The sequence below is a fragment of the Perca fluviatilis genome, chromosome 5 (assembly GCF_010015445.1).
Source record: "Perca fluviatilis chromosome 5, GENO_Pfluv_1.0, whole genome shotgun sequence".
Classification (NCBI taxonomy): Eukaryota; Metazoa; Chordata; class Actinopteri; order Perciformes; family Percidae; genus Perca; species Perca fluviatilis.
Window position 1 is genome coordinate 31,885,610 of NC_053116.1, and position 17,053 is coordinate 31,902,662.

General features: G+C 40.8%; 1 protein-coding gene across 1 annotated transcript in view; it reads left to right on the forward strand.

Annotated features, from left to right (window-relative positions):
• Positions 1-17,053, forward strand: part of LOC120559298 (plexin-A1-like) — a 296,826-nt gene that overhangs the window by 238,155 nt on the left and 41,618 nt on the right. Inside the window, 3 exon segments of the mRNA XM_039800924.1 lie at positions 1,854-2,090; positions 7,947-8,090; positions 14,007-14,241. Of these exon segments, the coding sequence (XP_039656858.1) occupies positions 1,854-2,090; positions 7,947-8,090; positions 14,007-14,241 (616 nt within the window).

Here is a 17,053-nt window from a genome sequence, read left to right on the forward strand (position 1 = left end):
CACACAAATATAAATTCACCGACACACCCTAGCAGTATATACAGTATACCTTATTCATCTTTACACATAAACACAGTGCAGACATTGACAGTTATATTCAGACATACAGAAGAATATCTGCAGACAACTACTCCTACAGCGCCACTGAAGGTGGCAGACAGCCTGTCTCTCTGTGTGTTGCTCACATCGGCGCTCTCCGCAGCTACAGATTCAGACATCTAACGCTACCTCAGGCCACATAGCTTTTCAAATGTCAGCGCACCACATGAGTGTTTATGTCACAAAAAGAAAGAGACAACTTGAGAGAGAGAGTGTGTGTGTGTGTGTGTGTGTGTGTGTGTGTGTGTGTGTGTGTGTGTGTGTGTGTGTGTGTGTGTGTGTGTGTGTGTGTGTGTGTGTGTGTTTGTGTGTTGTGTGTGAGTGGGTGTGCAGGATGCTTTGGGGAATAAAGAGAAGAAGAAAAAAAATCCATGCAAAAACCTGAAGACCCGTTTGAAAAGTTGAAGAGTTTTATCAGTTCTATAGACTCCCAAAGCACTTTGGTGATTGTCGCTGTGAGTTGAAGCTCTTTACTTGTCAAGGGTAAAAACTGAACTTTAAACAATACTGAGGCACTACATCCTGCAGATAAAGCTGTCGTTTATTGAGGCAAACAGCCTACACGACGCATCCCACACAGCCCTTTATCAAAGTGCTACTTTGCACTTAAAGGACCACGCTCATGTTTTTTAATATTGTCACCCATTTATTACAAATCATGAATACTGCAATGACAGCCATTTTCCAAAGCATACTATGGTGTTTTAAATTTTTCGATACATTTTTCCACCCTTCCAGACAGCCTTTCTTGTTCATTTCATTACTGCATGACAGCCAACTTGCAGAGACTTGCTTTAGATGGGCAATCCATCACAATGAACATCATGTCTGCTTTAGTTTGTGTTTGTCAAAGTGTCATTACTATTGTATTGCAATGCAATTGAATGCGTGGATTGATTTGAAATCACTGTGATCTGCTCGGAGCAGGACTTGGTCTCGTCAGAATAGCACTGCATTTGCCAGTTATGTTGTCTGAAAATAAAAGATGAAGGCAAACAATAAGCATCTTATTTAATATTTACATTTTCCTTAGTCTTGACTTAGGTGTAGAAGCAGGGGAGTGTCTTGCCACAGGTTGGGGTTAAGGGAAATGAAGTAATGTCTTTTAGTTTACTGATTTATATACATACATATTGTGGTTGTACTTAAATCAAAAGTTATTTAACAGGTGATCATAACATTATCTTCTGTATGCAAAAATGCATGGTGTCAATGTAAAATACATTTGTAGCAAATGGTCTCAAACCTGCAAAAAAAAGGCCCTAAAATTTAAGCAAACATGGTCGTGACATCACATATTCATGTATTCTCCAAAGCAACGATGTCAAAAATGTTCAGGTACAAGCAAAGGCACACAGCACATTGCCCATTATTAACAGTTGATCATAAATTTGCAACCAATTTACATTAGCAATCGGTAGAACAGCATCAGTGACTTACAAAAAGGATGGGTTATTATACCCAGTTAATATAGACGGATCTATTTTAAAACAGAATTATAGCCTGCAGGTTATTCTCAATATTTCAAAAGAAGACCATGCTGCCTGTTTCATACAAGACATTCTCTTGTAAATAGAACGATAACTAGATTATGATGAAAAGTAGTGCGTTTAGTTTTGTGTCCACGTTCAGTGTATATACTTTCATACAAAGAGGACTTAAGGAATTGTCTTTTTCCCTACTCATTTAACACTCTGTCATCGACCAAAAAACATAAGCTATGAACTTTCTTGTTTCCTCTCTCTCGCTTTCAGAACTGTACGGTGTATAATAACTCAGTCATGGTGTGCCTGGCTCCATCGGTGGCGGATTCAGAGCTGGGATTTTCTGAGACCGGCACAGGCCCAGATGAGATCGGGTTCTACATGGACAACGTGAATGCTCTGGTGGTGGTCAACGAGACGTTCAGCTACTACCCCGACCCTGTGTTTGAACCGTTGAGTCCCTCTGGGACACTGGAGCTCAAGCCCACGTCGCCACTCATTCTCAAGGTCTGAAAGACACAAGTTTTGCTTGCCTGTACATTTCATTTTTTGTTCTTCCATCAGTGCTCTGATTTTAGTTTAGTCAATTTACTGTTAAAAAACAAAAGACAAAAAAAAAATACAAAATAGAACTTATAAGCCTTAAACAGAAAAGAAAAACAAACGAGATCATCAGCAACATATAAGCAACAAATAAGCAACTCAAATGATATTGTTCATGTGGCCAGGTTAGCTCAGTTGGTAGAGCAGGCGCACATATACAGTATAGAGGTTTACTCCTCGATGCAGCACCTGCGAGTTATACTCCGACCTGCGGCCCTTTGCTGCATGTCATTTCACTTCTCTCTCCTCTTTCATGTCTTCATCTGTCCTGTGGAATTAAAGGCGTAAAATGTGCAAAAAAAAATTATGATATTTTTCATGTTCAAAAGGGGTAAAAAGGAAAGAACTTGTCTAGTCCTACCCCCTCTTAATGTTCATTGTTGATAATATAAAGGGTCACTGTTTGACTCAGTCAGCTTGAACAGATCAGCTGTTATAGTCAAAAACTAAATAATGTGGATGGATTAACCAAGAAGCCAAGCAGTCCTCAAAAAAGACATCAGTGGTCCAGCTCATAGCCATACAATATTTAGTTTCTGAATAGTTTTTTAAGTTTGGATAAATTGTAAAACAAATTGTATCTCATTTTCACAATTGTTCCACAGACTAACACCCGTCGTCATAATGCAGTGAAGTTTTATATTTGTTCTTATTGTTTAGTGTATATTTATTTTTTGAATATACAGATTCCTCTCAATTTGCGTGATTTCTCTCTGAGGTGGTTGAAACAGCCCCTGGAGCCTACTAGGCAATTGTTGATTATTTGCTCTGGACATTGTTTGAATTGTTTTGTGGTCAATCAAATCTTGAAATTTTTGTGCTTTTAGTTCTGTAGGTAGTTTTATGTATAATTCGTATAGCTCTTTTTCTTTTTTTAACAGTATTGGCTAAATACCACTTCTTATCTAGGGAGCTTGGGGACTTCTTAGGGACCGTTCGGTATTTATGGAATGGACCACTGGAGGAAAATAGGGGAGGGTCATGTCTTTTTATTCTTTGTTGATGGGAGGGTCATCCACATTTTCTTTAGCCTATGTGGGAGGGTCACCCAACTTTTGTATTCATGAGAACAGCAACATTTCAAAGTGGCTTGTTTGGTGCATATTTAGCCATGTAGCTCCATGAAGCTCTCTCAGTCTCGGACCCTATCACTAGCAGATGGGTGCCTCCCTGTTTAGTCAGCCAGACAATTTGAGCTGTAGCTTTAGAGACCGTGGGATTTCCCAAACTGAATAAATCCCGCTCACACATATAAACACAAAACTGCTTTGCTAGCTCCATCGTGTTCTAACTAAGACCTCTACTGAAAAAAATAATTTAATATTTCCTTCATATTAACACAGTATATTATCCCATATTTCTATGGACTTTTCTAACATGTGAAATAGAAAAGCAGCATTGTTTTTGTATTCCAGTGTAGAGCTAGTCAGTCCCATTAGACTTTTATTTCATTCTAACATGATTCGGCGAACGTAACCCTATCTTGAGTATCACTGGCTGTGTAAACTTCCCCAGTTCCAAAAAAAAGAGCACGACAGAGTCGCTAACGTGACCCTATACACTCGGATAGCGTCCAGCTTCTACAGTAGATGTGCTAGTGGTGTACGGGGCTTTTTTTTATATGTAACCTGTAAACCCACAACCTAATGTAGTTTATTGATGATGTGCTGCTTGGCCTGTAGGTAGTAACCTAGTTAGCTATAAGGATATACGTATCTTACATCCGAGCAGATAAAACTTACTGCTGAATCCATTCCTAACACGTGTGTCCTTATGCTTTTGCTTTTGGAAAATCTTAAAGCTACATTGTGTACGAATTTCTCCCATCTAGCAGTGAAATTATATATGACAACCAACTGAATATTACTTTCTAGTAGAGCGCGGATCGGGCCGCATTTTTCTGTCCGAGCACGGCCCGCGTCCGACAGGCATTAAGATATTTATGTCCGAGCCCAACCCGAGCCCGACACAGATAAAATCTTGTTTTTTTCTCATACTAATGACACATACTTTGTTTGTGTGGAAAGCCCGCTTTTATTAAGCAACTGTAGGAAGGCATTCGGCAATGTCAACAGATGAGCGCATCAGAGCACACAGGGCAAATTAACACAGGCACGCACCTACATAATAAGCTTTTTTAAATTTAAAATGTTCATTGCCTTATCACGCTGATGTGACTGAGCCCGACCCAAACCCGAACATCGTTTCTAAATATCTGTCCGAATCCGGCCCGGCCCGGCCCGTCGGGTACCGTCGGGTCCAGACGGGCTCGATTCGGGTATCCATCCTCTACTTTCTAGCCTTTCCTCCTACGGTGGCTGAACCCGAAATAAGCTCTCTCCATCGTTTACATGCAGCTGTTCTAGCCACTCCAATTGGTCTTGTTGCTTTGCCTGTCACATTGTCTTTTAAATTCTCTTTTTTCGGTTCCCTGGCGAGTAATCTCCCCTGGCATTCGTCACGGTGCCAATAGGTGTAAGAGGGCGAAAGGCGGAGGTATGTCTCTCTTTGGCTAATGTATTTTAAAGATGGAGGCGCAACATGGCTGCAGTCATTCGAGCGACTCGCTCGTATGTATTCTGAATGATCCTGAATGTCAGATTCTACGCTTGCGAGAATACGTTGATTAGTTGGTGGAAGTAATTACACATGAATGAGCACATATTTGTGAAAGAACTAAGTTTTTTTTGCTAAGAATCAACTCAAAAAATTACACAATGTAGGTTTAAGAAATATAGCAACCTCCAAGCTCCCTGACTGCCTGTATCAACAGAACAGAAGCTTGCTTTACAGAACAGAACTGAAAGACGGCGCTGTTCTTTTAGTGCAAACAGAGCTAAGATTGATTTAGCTAACAATAATATGGGTACTAAATGTTGTGCCATTGATTTTCAACCATAAGCACCGAAGCAGCCACAACAAAAAGTGTGTTTCCACACAGGATGTGTTGGTTCACCTGTACAGACGTTCTAAAGAAATATTTAATTTAAACCTACGGTAGGTTTTGGGTAGTGGAAGGTAAATGTTTTGCTCCTAATGTTTTGCTCCCAAGCTGTCTACTTTCAGCTTGACTACAAGAGTCTCAAACATATTGAACTCCTCTTGTATTAATAATGGCAATGCCTACATACACTACACCGACACACACACACAAATACACACTCACTGGCATTTTTTGTTCTCACAAGAAAGAAAAAGAGAGTTCTCGATTGTGTTTACAAGGTCTCTCGATGGGGTGAAAATCTCACAAATTAATAATTGAAAGCTGAAAGCAAACGTCCACACCTTCCAAAGCCAGTTTCTTTCCTTAGGTGACTAAAAGCAACTTCTTTGACTGACGTCCTCCCCTGCAGCCTTGAGCCCTCTTAAATAACAACCTTTTCAATTTGTGTAATTAATTCCGAGTGCCAGAAGGGCAGTGTGGAAGCACACAAGGCCCACGGTCCAGGAGATTTGGATTATATTGGTTTTCAATTTCATTAACAGTGATTGGACATAAGTATATGAAATGAATTGGCAATTCCTGAGTCATGTGTATATGTGTCATTGAGTTATCTCCTGGAGCTCACCTGAAATATTAAGTAAAATAGCTATTGGAGAGGAATATTACAAATGCGAAATTAACTGAAATAACCAGCGGAGCAGTGTCTGCAAAAAACGAAAAAAAGGGGGCAAAAATACAATTTATTAACTGCTGACAGTACGTGGGCTGCACAATGTGTAAAACACATTTACTTCATCTTTCATGAGTCTTTGCACAATATAGGGACAGTATAATATCCATTTCTTTTAGATCAATGTCACATTGATGTGTTGAATCCATTGTTCAGTGCGTTTATCTTCTGCTACAATGTGCCTTGACTATCTCTTATGTTATCACAGAGAGTGTGTTACGCTGTTTATTTCCATGAAGAGATTGAAAGCAGCATAACCGTCGTAATTTATTTCTTAAATGAAAATTTATTAGCAAAGAGCCTCTCTGTAATTGCCAAATCTCCTGCTTGGCTTGTTGGTGGAACTGCCTACCCATTGGAAGCACTGATGAAATGGACAAAAATGCAATTTGGCGGATGGGGATGCGGGGATGTGGGGGGTTGCATTTCTCAGAGATGCGTGCACTGCGCTCGCCACGCAATTAATTTCTCATCTGAAGTGTCGGGTGTGTTTTCACTGAGGTGTGTTAGCGTGAGACACAAATAAACATTTATCTGGTTTCAGTGTTTAGTGAGTGCTATCCTGTGTGTGTTTGTGTGTTTTTTGAGAGCGTGTCCCCGCATGATGCTTATTGCCTGTTGTGTGTATGTGTGGCAACAGCTCCATGTTTGGCTTCAACTTGAGTGCATGTGTTGCTTGATCTCTGCGTGTGTGTTTGTGTGTGTATGGTTGAGTTTTGTGTGTGTGTGTGTGTGTGTGTGTGTGTGTGTGGTTGAGGAGGCTGTGTGTGTGTGCGTGTGTGTTTGTGTGTCTGCGAGATGGAATGGGATGCATGTTTACAGGGTTGCAGAGCGGGGCTGGGTGGCGGCCTGCAGAGACGATGGGATTGGAAAACGGAGTCTGTCTCTGCGCCCCGCTGCTAAGGCAGCGGGAGACGCGGCAGCTATCTCTCTCTCTGTCTATCTCGCCCGCTCGCAAGCTCTGTTTTCTGCTCATTCCCATTTTCTTTCTCACTTAAGTGTATATTCCTTTCATCTCGTTCTACCTCTCGTAATCTCTCCTCTGCTCTCTCCACTCCTCACTTCTGCTCTCCTGATGTTTTCTTGCCACGTTTTCCTATCTGTCTTGTTTTCTTTGTATTCATCTTTCCCCTGTTGCTTTTTGTTTACTTGCTGTTGCTCACAGCACCAACTGCTTCTCCTTCCATCACGGACAAAGTGTGTGTCAAATAGGAGCTGTTGGACTTGATATTGAAATGAAAAACTGGAACAGAAATGTTAGAATTTACACACCTCCGGTACAGACTTTATGTGTGGAATTCAGTTCAGTGGACAGAAGACAAAACAGTATTGGTGGATGAGAGTTTGCGTGCCTCCCACTGCCTCTATGTAGTGTATACAGCATGTGCATAAGTGCACTTTTCTACCCACTTCTTTATCTTCCTGTCTTATTTTTCTTTTATTTCTATTTTTCTCCGGTTAGAGTTGTTAAGAATTGTTTTAAAATAGAATACAAAAATGGGAATATTCAATCCTAGAAACAAAACAAAAACAATTCAGACATTAAACAACAATCTGATGAACAAGAACAGTGAATCAGCAATTCTACAGTTGCAAGCAAACAATTGATGCTTGCAAAGGAGTAACAAATACCTTTTGTCTTTTGATGTTCTAAATTCTTTTTTATTCTTTTTCATTGTCAACAAAAACTCCATGAAAATAGATCTTATTAACTGTGTGTGGGTGTGTGTGTGTGTGTGTGTGTGTGTGTGTGTGTGTGTGTGTGTGTGTGTGTGTGTGTGTGTGTGTGTCTGTGTGTGTGTGTGTGTGTGTGTGTGTGTGTGTATGTGTGTATGTGTGTGATGCAGAGGAGGGAAGAAGTGACCGGGGCGTAGCAGGATTGTGTGTGTGTTTGTGTGTGTCCAAAGCCATAGAGCTCCAATGTTGTCCAAAAAACAGCAGTAACACATCTGTGACATGTTCCTTTTATTATGATGAACACACACACACACACACACACACACACACACACACACACACACACTTTAGTATGCTTAAAAGAGCCGAATGCCTCTCCCTCACCACATTTTTCTCTGTCTGTGTTTAGGGTCGCAACCTGATCCCCGCAGCTCCGGGTAACAGTCGCCTCAACTACACGGTGCTGATCGGCGAGACTCCCTGCGTCCTCACCCTGTCTGAGAGCCAGCTGCTCTGCGAATGGCCCAACCTCACCGGACAACACAAAGTCACGGTCAGATCACGACTCTGCGTCTTCTGTGTCTTCATCTCTGTCTCCATCAGTGACATTTTACATCTGACGTGACTTTGCCTTTCTTAAACTGATGCACTTTTCCAGTCCCATTTCGGACTCGCTGCATATTATGGGCTGAGACCTTTCATGGTAGACGTCTTTCTTCATCTATTATTTCTTATCTTTCTTATTCGATAAATAACTGGGTCAGTTTTCAGTGTGTCTGATTTGTTAAAAAAGCAGTTAATAAGGACAAAGAAAAAAAAACACCTGTTCTACTTGGTGTATCCACACAGACCCAGTAATTCATGTTTATGAATATGAGAACATTCTAGCCTGACAATCTCAGCCCATAATGTCACTCTAACCTTGTTGTTGAGTTATGTGAATAAGCCCCCGCGTCTTTTCTCAACAATTTCCCTTTGACAGATCCAGGATACGCTTCATTGAGCTTGCACACCAAGGCTGCTGTTAAATATTTAACGCTTAATTAACATGTTTATTTTCATTGGCCTTCAGCTAGCCTGTTGCTGAAAACAAGGCAGTGGAAGTTTCAGGGACCAGACCCCCCCTGATAGAAATATACGGCTGTACATTCACAATTCAAAAAGTGCAGATCTGCAGACTTTGCACCAACGTACAGTGCTGTTGATGCTAAATCCATTACGGGTAGACAATGTCGCAACTCGCATAACATGTTCAACGCGACCACAGTGAACCTCCAGACATGTCTGCAGATTGAAAACCATGTTTCTTTCTATCCACTGAAGTGTATCCACACTAACAGCTGTGCAGGCGTCAGCAGTTCTTCGCTGCCGGTGCTGCCAGTTTTGGATTTGAGAGGTTTTTAAGTCCCACAGTGCCTCCTCCATTTTTCATGCATTTGTATTAGCTTCGCTTTATTTCGATGGTGTAGAGTCTACACTGTGGACAGTTAACAGTACACAACATGTAACATGTTTAGTCTAACATTGCCGGACGTATCTCCACAGCGCTGGGGAGTAAGGTCTGGCTACACCAAACACATTCTGGGATAGGAGAAAAAAAACCGCTCTGGGTTGTTCGCATTTCTTTAAACCAATATCAATCCCACAGCGCTAAGCTCCGGACGCAGCGACGGCGGCTCTGCAAAACAGTCTCGGGAAGGAACTTGTTTTGGTGGAACATTTGCACCCCGCAAAAGAAAACGTCACATACAATATTAAATGACGTTAACTGTTCACACAATACAGTAACGTGAGCTATTCAAATTAGCTGGATACATGGTGAAATGTAATTTGCTCTTACCAGTGTAGCCCGGTGTGTACTTCGTCCACAGCAATCCCCACCATTCGGTCCCAAAACGTCCCAGTTAACGTTAGACAATAAATGCGGTAAACATATTCTTTGAAAATCTTTACTATCATTCCCTGAAAGAACCAAGCAGACCTGCCTTGTTGCAAGAACAATATGTTTTTCAGCACTTGCCATTTTCAGCGTGGAGCTTGACAGCTTACTAGCTCGAAGGTTGTTGTTTCCTGAAGCGAACGTAGTATGATAACGTCAACGCAGAGAGAGCGCAAGGTGAGCGACATCCGGCGGTTAATAGTGGAAAATGTTCTCCACAGTTTCCAGGAGTCCACGATGACGTCTTCCAATTAACCAACAGTCCCCAAATCCATTTCATTTTTAATAATGATGAATATATTATAATTGTTATTTATTAATCATCTGAGAATTAAATATATGCACTTGAACATAATGTTGTTAAACTGAAAGTTATAGTCTGCGTAATGGGTTGTGTATTCGGCAGCGTCTGTGCCACAGATTTTTTTGGAACCCTTTGCAAGATACCCACAGCAGAATACATATTTATTTCTCCGTTTTTCATCTTGGAGTGCACCAGAATGCTTCTCTTACATGTTAAAATTGCCCTCTAGCATCCCCTTCTCCTTCAGTTTCTCTCTTTTTCATGTAACCTATGTTTGCCGACCTGATTCAGGAGTGATGATAGCTGCACACTGTTTCAAAAAAAAAGCAAATATTGTGCTTCCTTTTGTCGTAAACCTGCCATTTCGCCTGCTTTAACATGGCAAGTTGAGTTTTAGTTTTTTGAGCATAAAGCTCTATACATACCTACTTCTCAAGATAAATTAACAGGCTAATAACAGGACACCTGATCCACGAAATAATTATGTTCATATAACTAGAAAAACAATTGAATGTGGGCAAACAGATTTAAATCATGATAGGAAAACGTTTGCTACAGTTTATGTCCGTGACAAGGCACTGTCAACAGCAGGGCTCTGTCCTCGAGTTATGCGGAAACATAAAAGGTGGTATTAAGAATAGAATTGTTTCTCCAGGATGCTGATGATATGCAGACACTAAGCTTGTCTCCAAGCTCTAATCCAGGACCCCTTATTCACTGTATAAACCTTTTTGATGTGCAAATGTTGTCCAACTCTCAGCAAATCCAACCTAAAGTTGCATCTTTAAAAAAAGAAAAGTTGTTGCCACATCATCATTGAGTTACACTTCTGTTTTCTACGTGAAGCGTCACAAGCTCCAACTATTTTTTTTAGCACCACCCACAGTGTGAATGCTGTCGATGTCACTTTCACTTCTACACTTTCTACAGCTATTTTCTGAAATTACGACACCGCAGGAAGCAGTGGTAGAAAAAGTCCCGAGTGCGTCCCACGGCAACCATTCAGCTGTACTTGTCAAGAGCTGTCAACAGACTGCAGACTGAAATCCCTAATTCACTCTGACTGGAGCAGACTTTCAAAATCACGGCACAGCTCCTGGAGCATCTGTATAGAGGAAGGTCAAACCTCAGCCAGGCGACGCAGCCCTCACTCTGAATATATTTGGATGTTTGTCTGAATATCCCAGTAGTACACCCACTCAAAGCCCCCCCCCACCCCACCACATCCTGCCCTTTTTTAACTTATCACCAATGTCCTTTCACAGTCGTTTCACTGTATCTTTATGACATTTACTCCCCGCTAGCTACAGCCAATATACCTAGAAAGCCACTGACAGTGCATCTATGTAATTCAATATGATAGCTCTCAACGCAACCAGCCAGTTCCAAGGTGGTACTGGAATTTGTTTTCTTTTTTTACCCCCCTTTTCTTTTCTTTTTTTTTTTTTTTTTGAACGAAATGTCATGTTGAATATCGGAGCGATGCGATGTGTTGGCGGGGGTGGAAGAGTTAGTCCTTAGTCTGACAGTAGCCGAAGAAAAAATAGAGATGTCTGTTCCGATCTCTTCTGCTCTGTGTGTGTGTGTGTGTGTGTGTGTGTGTGTGTGTGTGTGTGTGGGTGTGTGTGTGTGCGCGTGTGTGTTTACTGTATGTGCGTGCACATCTTTGTCTTTGCGTGTGCTATGCGGAATGCTGCAGAGAAGGACACAGCTGTAACACAATAATATTCCCTGTGTAGAATGACCTACATACAGGGGACCCCAATGGGTCCAGATGTACTGGGCGCGCTGTGTGTGTGTGTGTGTGCGTGTGCATGTGGGTGAGGGTGTACAGAAAGAACTGCTGTATGTGCGTGTCATTGTGTCTTTGTGTGTCCCTTCAGACGCTCAGCTGTGTGTTGGCAGCTGTGTGCCTCCCTTGAGTTTTCGAAGAAAGTTGTTTGTTGTTTTGGCCTTCAGCTTTTTAAGTTCCTCCATCAGTCCTTCATTCTGTCAGGAGAATAAAAATAGACAAATGCCTAGGAAATGTGTCACCAACTTAATATTGTTTATACTCGTGGTGCATTAAAGTCATCTGAGGATACGTTTTCCGCCCCCTGGATAATTGTACCAGATATAGCAGTGACCTCTTATTAAATGATGAATCCTAATTGGCAATGTGAGGGGTAACAAAGCAAACCTATACCTCCAAACATCCTTTTTGTTGATACATTTTGCATTCAAGGCTAACAAATACACGTTGTGAAAAAATGTAATGTCCGCAACACTGCTGTAAACTCCCATATTTAATATAAATGCAACGTTTCGACCCTACTGCTTTAAACTCCAATATTTAATATAAATGCAATGTTTCGACCCTACTGGGTCTTCTTCTTCCTTTTTTTGTTTTTGCCTGAAGAAGACCCAGTAGGGTCGAAACATTGCATGTATATTAAATATTGGAGTTTAAAGCAGTGTTGCGGACATTACATTTTTACATTACATTACAAGTATTTTTCTAGTAGGTAGCATATAGCCGCTTTATCAGAGATTTCTCAGCTGCATGCTCAGGGTGGAAAGCGTTAATGAGAACTGTGAGTGAACCCAAACGCTTAAGTTGCAGGCTGTACTGGAAAGCCCAAATAATGAGCTGAATGGGGGAACTATAGAGTTGGATAATCATTTTCTGTGGGTTCATCACTACGAGCGACTCCTATCACGTAACACAAACCGTTATTCGTATAAAAAGTAATTAGAGCAGCTTTAAGACCAACCAGTCCAATATGTTGACAGCAATGCCATTATCACGGAGCATGATGTAAGGTGAAGTACAAGAAGCATTCATGTCGTCAGATTGACTTGCAAACTTTTAAAATGATCAGTTGTAGTTTTATAAACTGTCTCCTTGCAACCTAACTAATCCAAAACGCATACTATAGTTAGCCAAACTTTTGTGCACAAGTTAATTCAGTTGAATCTCCTTATTTGATAATTAGCTGCTTAATCTTATACAAGCCAATCTAATTGTCTCTACTACAGCAAATTCAATTTGTAGGTATTGCCTACATTGATATTAATATAACGGCTTCTCTATTGTATTTCTTTAAATCAGACTTTGATAATGTCAACATGCAAGTGCACTTACAAGAGCTTCAAAGTGCATAATCACACCTCATTTTAATGGCTTATCAACCCCCCTTGTGGATAGCTTGATTTGATGGATTCCAGCACTGTGAGGGTTTTTTTTTTGTGAGACGCACTGCGCTTATGTAAATGTACTTAGTCAGAAGAAAAAAAAAACATTACATGTGTTTGACTTCCCATAATTACCAAGACTCCTTGGGGAGAGATTTAAATGCTGGTGATTACTTTGTTTGATTACTTGTGTGAGTATGTATATTGTGTATATGTGTGTTGAATCAATTGCTGTGTGTGTGTGTGTGTGTGTGTGTGTGTACTTGTGTGCACAAGGCTTTAACACTGTCTGTGTCTACCTGCACTGCACTGCTTCAACCTTGCTCACATATACAGCGTTGACTATCTGACCTAAATCAGTTTGTTAAAGTTGACAGTGATAAATTCCGGCATAAACGACAAAATATCTATTTGAAAACCCAAATAGTGGACCTAAATATCTCATCTACAGAGAAAACAGCCCGGGGTGAGTTATTCAAAGACTGAGCAAGTTACCTTGTGAGATCTTCATTACCAAAACCCTCTAAAGCTGCTCCCCTGAAGGCAAGACTTGAAAACCTTTCCCTACAAGAAATGTTCACGGCAGTCGAGGTGATGTAATGCTCCCTAGTATAAGCCTTTCAAAGATCTGCCTGTTTAGTGTGAGTACAGAACAGATAAAAATTTAATGATCCTTGTGGCAGAAACCAGGTCAACCAACTTCTCTTTCATCAGACCACCAACTTTCGATCTCTTCGGACCACCTCATCTGTTCTCAAACCTTGAGAAAAACAAGCAGCGTTGCCTGTTTTTTTTTTTACGTCTCTTTTGAGAGGCGATAGTTCAAGCCCTCAGACTGGCTGAGGAGAATGTGGTAGGGGAAAGTAAAAAAAGGAGTAATTTCCTCTGCTCAGCTCTGATAATGCAGCTGCTCCATGGCAGCCATCAGAAGAGAGAGAGAGGTCGCGCTGATTACTATGTAACTTTATGAATAAAGCAGAGAGTTGCTTAACTGGGCAACGAATGTCAGTATTTTCTCCCTTGATCATTAAAAATCAGTTGTGTGTGTTCAGATCCGTGCTGGTGGGTTCGAGTACTCCCCCGGGACTCTTCACATCTACTCGGACAGCCTGCTGACGCTTCCTGCCATCATAGGCATCGGAGGGGGTGGCGGCCTGCTTCTGTTGGTCATCATCGCTGTGCTGATTGCCTATAAGAGGAAGTCGAGGGACGCTGACCGCACCTTGAAACGTCTGCAGCTCCAGATGGACAACCTGGAGTCCAGGGTGGCCCTGGAGTGTAAAGAAGGTAGGCAATGAAATCAGAATCCGACATCTTTTTTTCTTTTTCTTTGTTTGATTAGGTTTATTATAATCATGTTAAAAATAAAAGATAAATAAGAACATTTCAATATTTTTCAAAATGATTGTAAATGATTCAAATAAGGATTTCCATGTTCAAAATAGAGTAGGAAGAAGTTAAAAAAAAAACATTTCTGGTCCTACCCCCTTTTTCTACTTTTCTACTTTAGTTATATACAAACAATTTAATTCTTCACTTATTTATACATGTATAATTACACATACATACATGCATATATACCTACATATACACGTGCATACCCATATACACATTCATACACACATGATACCATGGTCTGAGTGAATACTCTATTCTGATTGGCTGCAGGGTGTCCAATAAAAACTGATATAGGACACCTACTGAGTAGTTTCAGTTCTAACTTAATGAGCTACATTAAAATAACAACAATAATAATCGGAATATTTACAACACACGAGTGTAGTCCTTCAGTGCCTCGTCCACCACAGAATGGTGCTAACACACAAGCTGTACGGCCCCTTTGAACTTACTTTGTTTCACATTTAGCAGTCATCTCACATCCCATCCGCTGTTCAACTCTCTACCTCAGGCTGCGGCCCATGGCTCATCATTTGTTCGTGAAAGTCTTGATATTGATTTGGGGGAAATGACTTTGCTGAAAATCTAGCTTGTCTTGCTGTTAAACACACTGTACTCTCAAAGAATATTTACTGATTGTCAACCGTACACAATGTTATTGACTTTGAATCTTGTTAGCATAACGTCAGCTGGCTAATGTCTCGTAGCTGAGCCAAAGGGTTCTATGACCCAAGCGGCTAGAAATATCTCCCGTTGCCAGGTCGTTCCTAAGATATGTCCTACTGGAGCAGTGAAAACGTTTCAATTGCATAAGAACTTTAGGTTACATTTTACTTGAAGGTAGCTACATAAGAGTGACATGACACTGTCATGAACGTGTCATAAACATTATAAACAAGTCATAAACATTTATGACATAACACTTCTTTTAGTAAGTGTCATTCGGTTTTTAGGGTTAGATTTAGATTTTGGGTTCATGTGTCATGACTATGTCACTCTTATGTAGATACCTTCAAGTAAAGTGTTAGCGAACCTTATGGCATGGGAATGATTGTTGCAGGTATTGGTCTAACTTGGGGGACTACCGATGAAAATTAGCACTTTTGAGCTAACTCTGGAACATTTACATTGTTTTAATGTTGATTAATGTCCCCTTTCAAAAATAAAGAAATTGAAACCCTCAGGGGTTAACAGGGAAACAGACTTGTTGTTTGAAATAAAACTTTAGATTTTGATTGCAAAATGCATTCAAATATAAATTATTGGTTTAAAAAAAAAATATCTTTGGCATGTGACCATGGTGTTAGCGGGTCAATGCCCTTCAAGGTGTCCATTATCGGGAATAAATGGACAACGGGTTTGCCTCAGTGAATTATTATTGCATAGAAATTGCAGAGGAAGGAATGTGTATTACCATTTGTTACACAACTGCCACGCAAAACACTGCACTCTCTTCATGTAATAGCGCCTCGATACAGTATTGCCAGAGTAAACTAGTTAAAAAATGAACCCCTGGCTATGACACTGATTGGGGTTGTGTGAGTCTACTATGCCGAGTGAGTGTGGAGTTATACAAGATGAGAAAGCAGGTTGAGGTTTCATGGTATACATGTGCAGACTGGGGTTAAAAAATGTGCCAACACCGGTACCGAAAGAGTAATTAGAAAAAGGAATAAACGAATTTGCCGTCTTTTGGTGGCCTGACTTTACACTACACTCGACAGCAGTTAACGTTAGCCTACCTTTAGCTAGCAGCTGGATTAAACACGGTTAAAATGCTGACAGTTAACCTCAAACAGTATAAAGTGTGACTGTGTTTCACTGTAGAGGATTCCAACACAGGGACGTAACAGTCTGCTCTGTAGCGCAGCAGCTGCTGTTGTCGGAATTAAACAACACAGACGGTGCGTTCACTTGAAACAGGTAGCCTCGTGGTGCATTCAAATTTATTGTAAAATACCCTTTCCCCAATATATGGTTGTTTTTTGTCGTTTACCAACAATTTACTTTATCGCTTTAGCACCGGTATCAGAAAAAACCCAAACGATACCCAACCCTAGTGTAGACTGAACAATGGTAGAGGACATTTCTATAGACTATAATTGAGAGAACTCTGAATGAAACTGCAGACAGAGATGCAATCAATAGCAGTTGGATGCTGCCGTCAGTTCATCACTGACAGCAGAGTTTCTGCAGGGTATGTTTACTGAAGCAACTGTGTCATAGCTGAGTCATAGCACATAGAAAATTGTTTTATTTAATACAGGGCTGATATAAAATGATGCACACAAAATAATGACCCTTATAGCTTCAACTTTCCCATAGATATTTTTAAGTGTGTTGAACTCTACTGGAGAGATGGATGCCAATCTGAGATTTTCCCCTTCATTTGCTGTTTTGTAGACGGTAATGGAGAGCACCGTCTAACATGTCGATTAGAAGTCAGCACCTCTGAGTGAAAACACGCTACAGCAGCCAAAGAGTGTCAGAAAAGGATAGAGAGCATACGAAGCGTTGGGAGGGAGAGCGTGACTGAGAGGCCATGTGAGGTCAAAGTAACAAGGGGGTTGTTTGCCAAGAAATGAGAATTAAGAATGAATTAAAAGTAAGTGAGAGGTAATTGGGAGCAAAAAATTTGGACAAGAGAGAGACTGGGCTGTGAGAGAGTTGATGAGGTCTGAGTGTATGTAGATGACTGATG